The sequence below is a fragment of the Fusarium tjaetaba genome (genome assembly GCF_013396195.1).
Source record: "Fusarium tjaetaba strain NRRL 66243 chromosome Unknown NRRL66243_c0000129, whole genome shotgun sequence".
Lineage (NCBI taxonomy): Eukaryota > Fungi > Ascomycota > Sordariomycetes > Hypocreales > Nectriaceae > Fusarium > Fusarium tjaetaba.
The window spans coordinates 15,950-30,700 of record NW_023501325.1 but is presented as its reverse complement, the minus strand read 5'-3'; the positions used below and the strand labels follow the sequence as shown (position 1 = coordinate 30,700).

General features: G+C 49.1%; 5 protein-coding genes across 5 annotated transcripts; 3 read left to right on the top strand and 2 right to left on the bottom strand.

Annotated features, from left to right (window-relative positions):
• Positions 1–47: 47 nt before the first annotated feature.
• Positions 48–3,500, top strand: FTJAE_6599 (RSM22-mitochondrial ribosomal small subunit; the record flags this gene model as incomplete). The annotated part of the gene is made up of 4 exons (XM_037353226.1): positions 48–126; positions 183–586; positions 647–755; positions 1,117–3,500. 4 exons carry the CDS (start codon positions 48–50, stop codon positions 3,498–3,500), a joined length of 2,976 nt encoding a protein of 991 aa, XP_037206272.1.
• A 1,104-nt stretch (positions 3,501–4,604) lies between these two features.
• Positions 4,605–6,381, top strand: FTJAE_6598 (uroporphyrin-III C-methyltransferase precorrin-2 dehydrogenase sirohydrochlorin ferrochelatase; the record flags this gene model as incomplete). Its single annotated transcript, XM_037353225.1, has 2 exons — positions 4,605–4,914; positions 4,964–6,381. The coding sequence occupies 2 exons, from the start codon at positions 4,605–4,607 to the stop codon at positions 6,379–6,381; spliced, it is 1,728 nt and encodes a 575-aa protein (XP_037206271.1).
• A 135-nt stretch (positions 6,382–6,516) lies between these two features.
• FTJAE_6597 (uncharacterized protein) lies at positions 6,517–11,222 on the bottom strand (the record flags this gene model as incomplete). The annotated part of the gene is made up of 8 exons (XM_037353224.1): positions 6,517–6,807; positions 6,899–7,179; positions 7,339–7,379; positions 7,441–8,114; positions 8,453–8,596; positions 8,672–9,149; positions 9,392–9,622; positions 9,670–11,222. 8 exons carry the CDS (start codon positions 11,220–11,222, stop codon positions 6,517–6,519), a joined length of 3,693 nt encoding a protein of 1,230 aa, XP_037206270.1.
• Positions 11,223–11,978: 756 nt separating this feature from the next.
• On the top strand, positions 11,979–13,473 carry FTJAE_6596 (1-aminocyclopropane-1-carboxylate synthase; the record flags this gene model as incomplete). The annotated part of the gene is made up of 5 exons (XM_037353223.1): positions 11,979–12,143; positions 12,190–12,231; positions 12,289–12,691; positions 12,741–13,398; positions 13,452–13,473. 5 exons carry the CDS (start codon positions 11,979–11,981, stop codon positions 13,471–13,473), a joined length of 1,290 nt encoding a protein of 429 aa, XP_037206269.1.
• A 208-nt stretch (positions 13,474–13,681) lies between these two features.
• Positions 13,682–14,705, bottom strand: FTJAE_6595 (phosphoribosylaminoimidazole-succinocarboxamide synthase; the record flags this gene model as incomplete). Its single annotated transcript, XM_037353222.1, has 2 exons — positions 13,682–14,252; positions 14,359–14,705. The coding sequence occupies 2 exons, from the start codon at positions 14,703–14,705 to the stop codon at positions 13,682–13,684; spliced, it is 918 nt and encodes a 305-aa protein (XP_037206268.1).
• Positions 14,706–14,751: the final 46 nt, after the last annotated feature.

Sequence of the window (14,751 nt, the reverse complement as noted above, 5' to 3'; positions counted from 1 at the left end):
GCCTTTCACGACGAGCAAACAGACTCAACAATAACGAAATCCCAACCATGAGCGGCCCCATCAACGTTGCTTCTGAGTCCGAATGGAGTAGTCTCCTCTCGGGTACAAATGTGGTGATCGCAGATTGTACGGTTGAACGTTCCGCTAATATCCATGTCATCGCTAACACGACTTCTACTTAGTCTACGCCGACTGGTGTGGTCCCTGCAAGATGATTGCGCCTACATTCGAAGCTCTCGCCAAAGAACACTCACGTCCGAAGAAGGTTGCCTTTGCAAAGGTCAACGTCGATAACCAGTCCGGCATCGCTCGAGCCCAAGGTGTTTCCGCCATGCCGACCTTCAAGATCTTCCACAACGGTACCTGCATCGAGACCATCAAGGGCGCCAACCCTCCCGCTCTCACAGCGGCTATCAATAATGCGGTAAAGCTTGGCGGACCAGCTACTGGCAATGTTTTCAAGACTCCCGGCCGAACGCTCGGTGGCGAGTCACGATCTGCCTCTCTATCTAAGCAGTGGAACTTGAAAGCCGTCTTCGATGCTCTGATTACGTTCTTTGGACTATACTTTGTTTCTTTGTTCACGGTAAGTGACCGACTGGCGGTATTTTAGTGTGAAATCCTGGGGTTGCTAATCAGATGGTAGTTTGACCCGTATAAGTCAGCGGAAGAGAGCCCTTTCAATGTTCATCGTAAACCAGCACCAAGAAGCACTGGTGGTTCGCAGAGCGCCGGTGGTGCCAGAGCTCCTCCACGTTCGTCCTTCAAGACCTTGGCAGATCTTGGTGGTGATTAAGAGAGACTTCGGGCATGGCGTTTATCGGTAAAGGGCTCTAGAGACATGGGCATGGTTTTTAATAGTTTCAGGCGAACTTACTACACAGTTCTAGAATCAGTCGACTCGTTTATATGATCTTGAATCTCCATTTTTGGTTCTTGGTGACCAGTTAGCTGAAGCGTACAAATAGCATCACGTGACTACGCGCCTCTTCACCTCAAAAAGATGAACTTTTTAAACTTCGACTCCATTACGTCAAATTTGTATAGTACGGAAAATGTTGTCGGCCAGAAGAATTCGAAATGCTTGCCCGAGGTGTAGTGCTTCTTCATTAACAGTATCTTCACGGTTGTATTCTTCTTCCACTCCTTTACTTCGCCCGCAACGTATCTCGTCCTCCCGTTACTTGCAGCCCAATGGGAAGGCTGCAATTACACAGGCATTTTCGACGTCAAGATGTTTGCGACAAGACACACAAACAACGGGACAGGGGTCGCCGGAGGAAATTGAGCAAATTGTACGAGACGCTAAGCAGAGATTTCGAGATACTTTACCAAAAGGATATCTTAATGACGAAGAATATGCGGTTTACGAACGGCTGTACGGTGCGCCGCTGCGTGAGACGAGACCTGAAGATGTCGGTATTCCAGAACATGCAGACATGGGACCACAGCCCCCACGGCCAGATAACGAAGGCATTCTATTGCGGGAACTTGAGGGTGGCGAATTTGAGGAGGTCACTTACGAAATTCCTTTGAATGAGGGTGTCGAAGACATCATCGAACCAACTCCGGAACCTGACTTGGAGGACCGCGCAATCGACCAAATTGTGCCAGGCTATGTGGATCTAGTTGCCAGAAGCCAACGAGAATATGATGCACTACAGAAGCTTTCAGAGGATTTCAAGGTCGCGCAGCAGAAGCAACAAGAGGCCGAAGATGAGGCAGCGGCCCTGGAAGCGTTGGAAACGGAGCAGCAGGAGGAAGATACGAAAGCGACATGGCCCGAGGAGTATGAGCCTGGTGAGCGACCCTCTGGCGAGGAGGCACGATTTCACCCTTTGACTCTGGAGGGTCGCTTCTGGGGAAGCCCCGTTGAGATCCTCTTGCCACAGGACGAAATGATCATGCCGATTCGTGATCTTTTACAGCGAACTCACATCGATCACGTCAAGAGTGCCGCTGAAACTGCGTTTGGTGGTCCAGGTCTTCCTTTGTCTCCTGCGACACCTGAGGCTAAGAGGAATGGAAATATGTTTGGTGTCGGCCTTCCGGCAGATCAGCGACATATGACTGAGATTGAAGGCGATGCTTTTCTGGCAGGCTTTATGCCGCCAGCCTATGCTTCAATAATGGCTACCCTCAAAGAAGTTCGCAAGCGAGTCGGAAGCGAGTGGCTTCAGTCTAAGCTTAAAGATGGTAGCGGTGTAAGCGTTCTTGATGCAGGATCTGGTGGCGCAGGCTTGATTGCCTGGGACGAGATTGTGCGAGCAGAATGGGATCTACTGAAGGAAAAGGGTGAAGTTAAGGGAGACGACCCCCCAGGCAAGCGGACAGTCATTATTGGCTCTGATCGTTTACGACACCGTACCAAGACTTTCCTGGAAAATACCACTTTCCTCCCTCGACTTCCCGACTATGAGCACTCGGGAGAGATGAAGGGTGAGCATCTAGATGCGGGTAGCAAGCCTCAACCCCGCAAGAGCTACGATGTTATTATCGCCTCTCATCTCTTTCTGAAGGAAGAACAGGACCACTACCGACAGGCAGTCCTTAACAAACTCTGGTCCTTACTGAACAAAGATGGTGGTGTTCTGATTGTCCTAGAGAAGGCCCATCCTCGAGGATTTGAGGCTGTCGCTCATGTTCGAGACACCGTTCTTCGGCAGTTCCTTTTGCCCCAATCCGGAGAGCCAGAGCTTGACAGTGAAGGGTTCAACCCTGCCTACGAACGCGAAAAGGAGCTTGGATATGTTGTTGCCCCCTGTACTAACCAGGGACTGTGCCCGATGTATCAGACACCTGGCAAGAGCAAAGGTCGCAAGGATTACTGCCACTTCAGTCAGAGATTTGTTCGTCCTGCGTTCTATTCTCGAATGCTTGGAAACAGCACGAGGAATCAGGGCGAAGTCGAGTTTAGCTATGTTGCTTTCAGACGTGGTGTCGCTAAGGAGCGGTCTATAAGTGGTAAAGAAGCCGCAAACCGAGCCTTCGAAGGATACGAAGACTCTGCTGAAAAGCCCGATATGCAGAGCCTGCCGCGATCTATCATGCCTCCGTTGAAGAAGAAGGGACACGTAACCCTTGATTTCTGCACACCGGAAGGCAAACTTGAGAGATGGACCGTCACTAAGAGCCAGAGTAAACTCGCATACCACGATGCTCGCAAGTCACGATGGGGCGACCTTTGGGCTCTCGGAGCCAAGACGCGAGTTCCACGTAACGCTCGTGTTGGCAAGGGACCCGACGACGGTGGCAAACGAGCCGGCCAAGGCAAGAAGCCCAGAAAGGTCGAGATTGTCATGGGACCTGGCGGAATCAGTGCCAACGAGAAGAACGCCCCTCGTGAGCGTCGTGGAAAGAACAAGATGGACAAGAAGAGCCGCCTTATCAAGGAGATTCTCGAGGCGGAGGAAGAGGAAGAGAGAATAATCGCCAAGCAGATGGATGAAGAAGTAGAGGCTGAACTGCAAGACGACTCTGACAGACGAGGTCGATCATAGTGGATGTATTATATGTAAAATAGATGTACCAACACTGGTTCGGGGCCATGTAGTCATGATGAGGATGGATATTGGGCATGATGATAGATCTCAACACCAAAACAACAAAATAATGACACGACTTTATGCAATACGCTTTTGGAAGCCTTCGACACACTTGACAGTCGTGAAGCACTTTCCAATATTATCTTGAATATTGACCAATTTGCTCGGCTTGCTTGTCAACTTCTTGGATGCCATTCCAGGGGGTCAACTTCAACCATAAGAGCCACGCCCGGTTAGCTCAATCGGTAGAGCGTGAGACTCTTACGAGTACGCGATCTCAAGGTTGCGGGTTCGACCCCCGCATCGGGCTGTTCCTATAAATTCGATTGCGAGCGTCTGCGAGGCTTTCTTTTTTTGTGTTTTTGTGTTCTGTGATGGTAATGCTGCGGTGTCAAGGGGTGTTTCTGGAGTGAGCCTTTACAATGATGTATTGAGAAATACCAAATCATCTTTCTGTCTGCTCCAGGCGAATGACAAAGTTGTGATCCAATTGGCCTTGCTACTCCTTCATCATGACGTGGATTCAACTGCTAATACATAGGCGAAGTCCATACATATCATGGCGATTCTGTCATAACGTGTCTATACCGGATGGGTTTCTTGAAATTTGCATCTCCGCCTAAGAACCAAACCGACGGAATTGCAAGCTCTGCATCAGATCATCTTTGACCTTATCGCCCAAAATAACGTGCTTTATCGCAATTCTGACATCTCCGGTTGCGGCCCGCGGAAGTCGGCGATTGCGTTATCAAGGGTGTCTTTGGTGCCCGCCGACAGCCCGATTATAGAGATGGCGTGAGTTTGGGCCAATGACATGAGCCTGATTTGGAGTCTTTGGAGGGGGAGGGGCAATGGGGTAACTTTTTTTTCCATCTGCTCATGAGGGAAAGAGCAGGGGTTCAGGGTCTAGTCTCATTCAGTTCATGAGAGAGAAAGAGAGAGAGAGCTCTTTTATAAGCCGACCGAGTCTCGCAGTCGCGATATTTTGGTGCGTTTTTGTTGAGGTGAAATATTTCTCCCTTTATTTTCTGTATAAGCAGATCAAGTTCTCTATTCAAAATGACATCAATAATACCATCTTCGCTTCTCGCAGCTCTCAACTGCAGAGGCAATACTCATCTCGTTATCGGCACGAACCCACTCGCTGCGACTCGATGTACCCAGTCTCTAAGCTCTGGCGCAAAACCAATCCTTATTGCCCCCGAAGGCTCTGAGCTTCACTATGCTCTACAAAAAAAGATCGACGATGGCAGTGTCCAATGGCACAAGAAGCACTTCGAAGACGCCGATTTGCTGAGTCTTGGGCGTGAGGAAGTGGATGGTGTAGTCGATGCTGTGTTTGTCACTTCAGGACCACGAGATCCTCAAAGTATGTCTTATACGAAAACTACAAAAATGGTTATTAACAATTACCCCAGGCCTTCATATTTCTGCCCTTTGTAAACGAAATCGCATTCCCGTAAACGTCGTTGACGCTCCTCAACTCTGCACATTCTCCCTCCTCTCGACACATACCGATGGCCCGCTCCAGATCGGCGTCACTACAAATGGTCGTGGCTGTAAGCTAGCCTCGAGAATTCGTCGTGATATTGCCGCTTCTCTCCCCGTCAATCTCGGTGCTGCCTGCACACGCCTCGGAGACGTCCGCCGCCGCATCCATGATGAAGATTCTCTGGGCGCTCAAGACGACCCCGCCTCTCTTGATGATTCGTACGATCAAAACGCTCAATTCAACCGCTTGATTACTGAAGAGGATGCAAAGAATCGAAGGGTGCGCTGGTTGAGTCAAGTCTGTGAATACTGGCCTCTCAAGCGTCTCGCTGCTATTACCGACAATGATGTTGAGACGGTTCTCAAGTCATATCCCGGCAGCGGTCCTGATATCAAGCGCGATCCTGGTACACCAGAGAAGCGTGTTGGCACCATTATCCTGGCCGGTAGTGGACCTGGTCACCCTGATCTCCTCACCCAGGCTACACATAAAGCTATCAAGACCGCCGATCTTATTCTCGCTGATAAGCTGGTGCCTTCTGGTGTCCTTGACCTTATTCCCCGCCGCACTCCTGTTCAGATTGCTCGCAAGTTCCCCGGTAACGCAGATCGCGCTCAAGAAGAACTTCTTGAAATGGCTCTCGCCGGTGTTCAACAAGGCAAGACAGTCTTGCGCCTCAAGCAGGGTGATCCATATGTATATGGCCGTGGTGGTGAAGAGGTTGCCTACTTCCGTCAACACGGCTTTGGAGACAGAGTATCGGTTCTCCCAGGTGTGACAAGTGCTCTCAGTGCTCCTCTTTTTGCTGCAATTCCTCCTACACAACGTGATATTGCTGATCAGATCCTGATATGCACTGGGACGGGCAAGAAGGGCAAGGCTCCGTCACCACCAGAGTTCGTGCCCAGCCGTACTGTGGTCTTCCTCATGGCCCTTCACCGAATCAACGGTCTCGTTCGTGAGCTGACCACTCACATCGAGCTCGAGCCTCTTGCCCCAGCTAATGAAGAGGCTGCTTCGGCGCAGCCCCCTCCTCCACCAGAACCTACTCAAGTCTCACCCGCAACAGGCGAGAGCAAGCGAGTACTCTGGCCCCGCAACACCCCATGCGCCGTCATTGAGCGTGCCAGTTGCCCCGACCAGCGGGTTATTAGAACTACACTCGAGCATGTTGCTGAGGCTATTGAGACAGAGGGCAGCCGGCCTCCAGGTCTCTTAGTTGTTGGACGATCTTGCGAGACTCTGTTCACCCCTGAAAAGGGTCGAGCTTGGGTCGTTGAGGAAGGATTTAGAGGTATGGAGATAGAAGATTTTACCTTCGGCCTTGAGGCCTTGCAAGCATGATTCATGATATCCTATATGATTTGGTTCGGAGTTTACGCGGGCATGATAAGGGTTGCATAGCTGGAGTTGGGTAGATCTGGATGTTACTTCTACATAGACTCATATCAACAATGATCATTACTATCCAACCTTTATTTAATCTGCACGCGGGCGCTTCGTGTAGACACCTAGCGGTGCATCGCTGTCCTCCACTAGCGGTCTCTTGCTTGCTAGAATTTTACGCAAGTCTTCCTGTCCAGACTTTTCCAATAGGACAAGCTCTTTATACTTCTCATCACCCAAAAGACCTTTCAAGTAGTTACCTCTCAACCCAGAGAGCTTGCTCTCCACTTCTCCAAAGGCTTGTTGCCAGTAACGCAATTCCTTGTCGAAATTGGTGCCTAGCTTTGTGATCATCAGCTGGGCCTTTGAATCAGCCTCCATTACCTTGAGTGAGTAGATTGGATCTTTCAGATGATGCTTAAGGTGAGTATCCTGCCACTTCGTCTGGCCGAGAATTGATCGGACGATGGAGTACCTCTCGCAGCGCGGTTTCCAGGAAACCCTGCACTGCTGGAATTGGAGGCGCCTTGTTTGCCTCCAGAATCTTGAGGAGAGCTTCAAGAGACTTGTCAAACATACCATACTTATCCCTTGGGAGCCAAGACTCTTTGTTGCCATTGAGTGTTTTGCAGCTCTGCTCCACTATACGCAAAGCTTCATGCCCCGCAGAATTGAGATAGGCTCCATTCAGCTCCCCGATGAGCTGGGAGCCTTGATGCCACGAGGTCTTAGACAGATAAGATCTGACTTCCTTCACTGTGAAGCACAGCTGTTGTCCACCATGCACAAGGGTGGACTTGTAGAGCTCGGGGAATTTCTTGTACAAAAGACCTCACTGGGATAAGCTCTTGGACACTACTGGGCTTATGTCAATATCGCAAATTCCGTGGCAAAGGGATAACGAGTTCGAATTACCAATGATTCCAATCGATCGCTTGTTCTTTGCCATCAAAGTGCTTTCTCAGATCATCAACCAGCCCTAGGCTAATGTCCACTCGGTGCGATTGAAAATTCTACCTGAAGCATTTCAGAAAAAATTGCATGTTCTCGAACTCCAAAGCACATTCCGAGATGAGGCCTGAGACACCATCATTGGGGATGGCAAGAGTTCCGATTATGTATTGTTCCTTTTCTGAATCACCATGGGTTTGGAAGAACGACCCGGGTTCGTAGAGGAAAAGCCTGCGAGGATCGGCTCGTAGTTCGAACATACCGAGTCCTTTGGCCGTATCACGCAGTATCCTTGAGCTGAAGTCTTCGAACCAGTTCTTGTTAACGAGATTGAATTCCGAGGCATCGAGCTCCCATGTATTGCGTACCGTAGTGTCGACAAGTATCCTGTTGCGGTGTTCAGATGGCACCCGTTGGCAAATGCTCATTATTGCCCGTGCATCATCCTCGTCTAGTGGTAGGCGGATAGGACGATCCCCTCCGATTACAAGACCCGGATTGGCGCATTCACTATGAATATAGAAGGTACCAATTTCACCAGTAGATCGGATTGAGTCGAGCGTACATGACAACGCTTGTTTACTCTCGGCATATTCGTCAACTGAGTAACTTTCAGATCCCTCACCGGAAGAGTCGGACATAGTGTGGTCCAACTCGCCAGCTCGAGCAGGCCTGGGCTCTTTGTTGACTTTGTGGTAATATTTTGGAGGCGCAAAGAGTCGGTTTATCTTGTCAAGAAACTGATGGACAGGTAAGACTTAGCATGCCTGCCGGTTGGAGATGGCCATTGCACTATCCTTGTACAACGTTGAATTAACAGTTGCTGTAAGGGACACTCCCTCTTGTTGATAAGATCAAACGTAGCAAACGAATAATAACCAGAAATTGTTTGTTCGCAGTGCTAAACGTTGCCCGCTTCTGTTTGGCTTGCTGTATGACCTTCTCTCCGATTGTGCAGCAAACCCTGTTCTATGCCGCCCATCTCGGAGGTGCGAAGTCGTTTACCAGGCTGTGATTCGTCCGCAGTGGGTGGCCTTCTCACTTCAGGTGAATTCTGTGGCGGTCCGTATGGACTTACTCCCGCCAGCAAGATGATCTCATGGTATCGTTGCTCACCAAGTGCCTTCCTCATGAAGTCACCTCGGAGAGGTTGAAGAACTCTCTTTAAGCCATTGTAGTTGAAAGCCCAGCTCCGTAAGTCAGGTTCAGCCTGGGCCTCTATCTTTGTCACTTTGAGTTTCTCACACGTGCCGGTTGTCTGATCCAATATCCTTAAGGCTTCGAGCGACTTTTATACCCCAATAGCGTGCTCGATATGTAACCTTCGAGTTTTTGGTGCGTTGAAATCCCAGACAGTCTCATGAGGCGAAGTCAGGAATCGATCCAGTTCAGCACAATCCTCACAGAACCCACAACCTCGCTCCCGGAAAACCAATCCGCTGCCAGGCTGAGATTGCCTGGGCAAGTCAAGGCGGATGATTTTGCGCACAAGAAGCTCAAGAGTATCCGACAAAGCTGGTATTTTCCTCGATAGGCCGTCTGCGGCTAAACGAATGAGGGGGGTGATCAAGCAGTAGATGACGCCGAATGGATCTTTGACAAGAATCCATCTCGCTTTCTCTGCTAAAAACAGAGAGAACGTGTCTTCAATTACCTTAGAAGCTTCTACAAATGCTCCTATAGCATGGCACTCAGTGATGAGCCGAACAAAAGGCCCGCAGATCAGATCGTGTCTTGGAGTCTCGACCAACCAAGCTTCTTCCGCAGGCTTAAGCCTAAGGGGTGAGAAGTTGAGTTCACCATCGCTGTGATTTATAATGCTTTTGAACATTTCCTTTGCATGTTTAAAATGAGGTTCATTTCTGAACCGGTAAATATGGAATAGAAGTTGAATCAAAAGTGAGCTATGGCTTTCGCTGTGACGCCCAGACGCAATTCTGGGAAGCAGTCTAATAACGTCGCATGAGCATTGAATCGACTTAAGTAAATAACGGTCAGCAAAAGAAGATGGACGAACCTGTTGACAATCCATTGAGTACTGTCGCAACGGAGCCGCATCAAGTCGAGAATCATTTCCAGATCCTTATACTCCCAATTGAGCTCTGTGTTGAGCTTCTCGTCCATTATTGTCTCCGACCATTCATCAAAGGATTTCCATACAGGTGGACTGACAGCCAGGATAGTCCGTGAAAAGTCGCGATACAATATTCCAAGTTGCTTAATGGGCTTCTTTGTGATTTCATGAAGCCTGTATTGAGGTTAGGTAATGCATGGCTTTAAACGCAAGAAACTTACCATTCCTTCCAATTAATAGAATCTTCTGTGCCTTCATACTTGCTCGCAAGATACTCTGCAAGTACATGCACAACAGTTATGGGTGTTTTCCGGAAAGCTGTTGTGTATAGTGGCATATAACCAGACCTCAAGCACCAGTTCACAATGGGGTTGATGCATGTGCATAGCACTTGCGTGTCGTTCCCAGAGTCGCAAAGCTTGTCGATTATGTTTTCTGCCACCTTGATTGCACCGGCAGGATTCTTCTCCAAGTCATCGACGACCATCGCCACAACAGGTGCCACGCCTGGATGATGGGCCTCTTGAACTCGAGTAGGTTGTCCTGGCCGCCGAGATGTGTTTTGACTGCCATCTGGTCTCACCAGGTCCAGCAAGCCTTCTTTCGGTATCAGCAGAACTGCATGGTCGTGCCAACGGCGAGTCATCTCGTGCTCTTCCATGAGATATTCATTACTCATGCCCTCATCATCATCGCTGGCAGATTCAAGGTCCCATTGCCGATCCACATCAAAGCCCAAGACCTCATTTTCTGCATCAAGCTCTTTGTTTTCTGCCAAGTATTGGCATTCAGGCGTGAAGAGTCCGTTAATTGAACTTTCCACGGTTTTGCAAGTGAGATCATCGGTCACCTCATGCGTGATTTCAGCGAACAGCATGTAAAGCCCAGCTTCTGAACAAGCCATGGACAAGGCTTCACATACTGCCTTGTCTCGGTCCCTTGCTTCTCGGAGAGATAATACCCCCGTGTCTTCCTTGTCGTCCAATTTATACAGTATCTTTTTGGTACCAAAATGTCGGCGCTGCCACATCTGAAGAACTTCTTCCACGCGGCCGCTTCCCACGTACGATGAAGGGACAGTACTTTGCCCATTGTTGAACCGATGGACTATGTACGAGATAGTGAGCCGATACCCGGAGACCAGTTCGGTGGCCAGGCTGTGTGCAGGAGAAATCCAGCCAATGACGGACAGGTCGAGAGCCAATGAAGCTGCAGTTGATACAGTTTTCCTTCTTCCACCAAGAGATACACCAATATCTCCACCCTGATGCTCAGACGGCAGACAAATGGAAATGTGGCCAACAATGTGATCTGATTGCTCAAGTCTTAGGTCTTGCTCGGCCACGGGGCCCGGCCCTTGAAGTGTCAACCTTTTTGGACTCAGCAAGGCGTTTTCTATGTCCAGTTCCTTGGTGATTTCTTGTGCTATCCTGTCCAGACATGACCGCCAGGCCGGATTGATCAAGTCGAATTGCGCACGGTCAAGCTCCCAGACGTTCTGGACCTTGTTGTCAGTACCCTGAACCGAGTGGCTCAGCTCTTTGATGATATCGGCATAGTGATCTGTTAGAGGTAGCGGTATTATTTGCTGCCCCCCAATCTTGAGACCTGGGTTGACGAACGCCTGGTAGTTTTTGAAGGATACAAGTTTAGGTTCTGCCTGAATGGCATTCAAGGATGCGAACAGCTTCTTCTTCCATTCACTTTCTTCGATCTCAGGCGCGTCGTCACCATCGTCGTCACTAATTTCTATGACGTGTTGTGGTTGTAACATCCCGAAGGTATGTTGGGGTATAAAGTGTCATGTCATGTCAAGTCGTGGAAGATGAGATGAGATGAGATGAAACAAGTTAGTTAGAGTTTGGTTACACGACAAAAGTGGCACGCGTCTCATAGCTAAGCGCGACACGCGAAAGAACTGGACAAGGGGTGATGGCCACACCAACATTCAAGCGAGATATGGTAATTTCACTATGACTATTGGCATTTAATTCAGATGACATTCATTAGTTTTTGTGATGGATTCTTCGCCACTCCAAAAGATACTAGAGCTATATATCAGTACCTAACGTTAGGAGGCCCAGTGCTGCCGTCTTGCGGCGAGCGGTTGACAGCCCGGCGGCCCGGCCCGCGTTCTCAATGCCCAATCCATCATCTATCCTTCCGCTAAATGCGAGCTCACTCAAGAGAACCTGAAGCGCGTGTACATATGATCATGGACCATTTTTTGCTTAATTACCTACCTATCAAGGTTCTTCGTCAATATCGCGTTTACTTATTAGAAGTACGTATATAATGTCTTGGCTGGCAACGCCAACAGGGACATACAAGATACATCCTTATCTCACACCCAAAATCTCACCTGGTGTATCAATCGACGACCTCCCATCAATAACCGAATATCTAATTGTATAATACCTCCAGAGGCCAGTAAGAGTCAGTTTGAGCAAGTATTGCAGATCTCACCTTAGACAGCTGACTCATCAGCCCCGCTATTACAAGACAATATCTCTCAAGTGAAGCCTTCACCATGTTGATAAACCTCGACTTCTCCGATGCAAATATGGGTTTCCTATCACAACGAGCCACAGAGGCAGTTGGCGGACTAAACCTTCCATGGAGATTCGCACCAAGAGGGGACTATGATGCAGATCATAACCCAAATGGTTTGATATCATTTGGCACAGCTGAACATGTACGAGGGCCTTTTGACCAGCGCTACAGCATGCTGACCATACTAGGCTTTGGTGACGGAGGATTTAAAAGAGTTCGCAGACAAGAATGTATGAGCACATTCGCCAGTACTGAAAACCAGAACAGCCTATGACTAACACACATAGGTGGTCATCTCCCATGATGATTTCCTCTATCGAGGTAGCCACGCAGGAGGTTCTCGCTTCCCCAAAGCACTAGCGGCCCACCTCAATGAATACCTTCAACCTTATAGCCCTGTAACTCCTGATATGATTCGGTGCGTTGGTGCTGCTACCGCAATGCATGATATTCTCGCATGGGGAGTTGCAGACCCTGGTGATGGTGTCCTGACTAGCAGGCCTGTATATGGCCGATTCGAGCTTGATTTCGGCAACATGTCTCAAGTCAGAGTCGTACACTCCAACAATAAGATAGAAGAAACGTTTCAAGATCAGATTGTCGAAAAGTTCGAGGAGGCGTTGTTGCGCTCTCGAAAGGCCGGCGTTAATGTCAAGATGGTGCTAATCGTTAATCCCCATAACCCCCTTGGTAAGAAAGTATTTGTACTTTTCTCGCCCAAAGACCTAATAATTTCCAGGACGCTGTTATCATAAATCAACGCTCATCAGTATAATGCAATTCTGTCAAAAGCATAGACTGCATCTTCTGAGCGATGAGATATACGCCTGCTCCGTCTTCGATACAGATGAGCCTGCAGCCCCCTTTGCCTCGATACTTTCAATCAATCCGACTGGTCTTATAGATCCGGAACTTCTTCATGTCACCTATGGTCTAAGCAAAGACTTTGGTGCAGCTGGTCTTCGGCTTGGTGCCATAATCACTCGCAGCCAACCTGTCCTCCGGGCTATCGAAGCGGCCATGCGATTCAATAACCCCTCTGGAGCCAGCTTAGCTATCGGAAGTGCCATGCTTGAGAATCGAGAGTGGTGTCGAGCTTTTATTGACTCTTCACGGCTGAAGCTTGCACAAGCCCACCGCCATATCACGTCCCAGCTCCGTGACATGGGTATCAAGTACTTACCCGGCAGCAACGCAGGGTTCTTTATCTGGGTTGATCTATCCCCGTACCTTCCATCCGACTTCGACGGAGAGTCGAATCAAGAATTTGCTCTGGCGAAAAGGTTTCACAAGATGGGTGTGTTTCTGCACCCTCGTGAGGAGCATTCTATCGAGCCGGGATGGTTCCGAATGGTATATTCGCAAGATCCAAGAACTGTTACCGAGGGGCTTCGGAGGTATGTGAATGATTACTGCATTAATGGCCAAGTGCCAATGCTAATAGTTCTAGAATCCATAAAGCGATTTCTTAGCCTGAATGGCAGTGGAAAAGGATAATCAAACTTATGGCGGACAAATTCAAACAAGTGCCGGAAATTTCAAAGATAGAGGTAGAAAACAGCCAGCCATCCTACATGGGAATGTAAGTGGCCGTAACTTTGATATCACGCTAGAAATCAAACCTCAGTCAGAGTGATAATGATTTGATACCCCATCTTGATACACACCTATATCTGCCACCTACTGGCTAACAGCATCCTCGAACTTCTTACCAGTCAACATGAGGAAGGCCTCTCGGTAGCGGTCTGCTGTAGCCTGAACGATATCCTGGGGTAGCTCCACGCCCTCCTTGCCCTTGAGTCCTTCCTTAGTGAGCCAGTTGCGAATGAACTGCTTGTCAAAGCTGTCCTGGTCGCGGCCAGGCATATAGCCGGCTGCTGGCCAGAATCGAGAAGAATCAGGGGTCAGAACCTCATCGACGAGGTAGATGTTTCCTTCCCCATCCTTGGCAAATTCGAACTTGGTGTCAGCCAAGAGAATGCCTCGCTCTTCGGCATACTTGGCGGCCTCCTCGTATATCTTGAGGGAAAGTTCCTTCACACGGTCTGCAGTCTCACGATCGCCAACCTCCTTCCAAGCGTCATCAGGGTGGATGTTCTCGTCGTGTTCTCCAGCATCAGCCTTGGTGCTTGGAGTCCAGAGAGGCTGCTTGAACTTTTGGGCTTCTTCCATACCCGGCTCGACGCTGATGCCATGGACGGTTCCCTTCTGCTTGTACTCTTTGAAAGCTGAGCCTGTCAGGTAACCTCGTCTATTGACTGTTAGTGCTTAAATGTTCCTATAGAGCACGAAACTGAAGACCTATTTCATATCCAAGAGGGTCGCGTGGTACTTTTGCATTGGGAAGGGGGACGTACACAATTGATTCGATCTTGATAACAGAAAGCTTCTTCACAACCATCGAACGGTTCTTGATGGTCTTTGCTTCTTCGGGAGTAACGCCCTCGGGAATATCGAGACTGATGAAATGGGTGCGGAGACCGGGAATGCGCTCTGTTAAAACTTGGAACCAATGAGCCGAGACGAGTGTCAAAATCTTGCCCTTGTCAGGGATTGGGTTCTTCAGAACAGCATCGTATGCAGAGACACGGTCGGAGGCCACAAAGAGAAGGGTGCTCTTGTCTGGCAGCTCGAACAGGTCGCGCACTTTGCCCGAAGCAATCTTTCGAAAGCTTGGGAGCGAGATTTCCGTCAAAGCAGACATTCTGACTGAATTCTGTCGATTCGAGTTGATCAAGTTTGACTTGTCG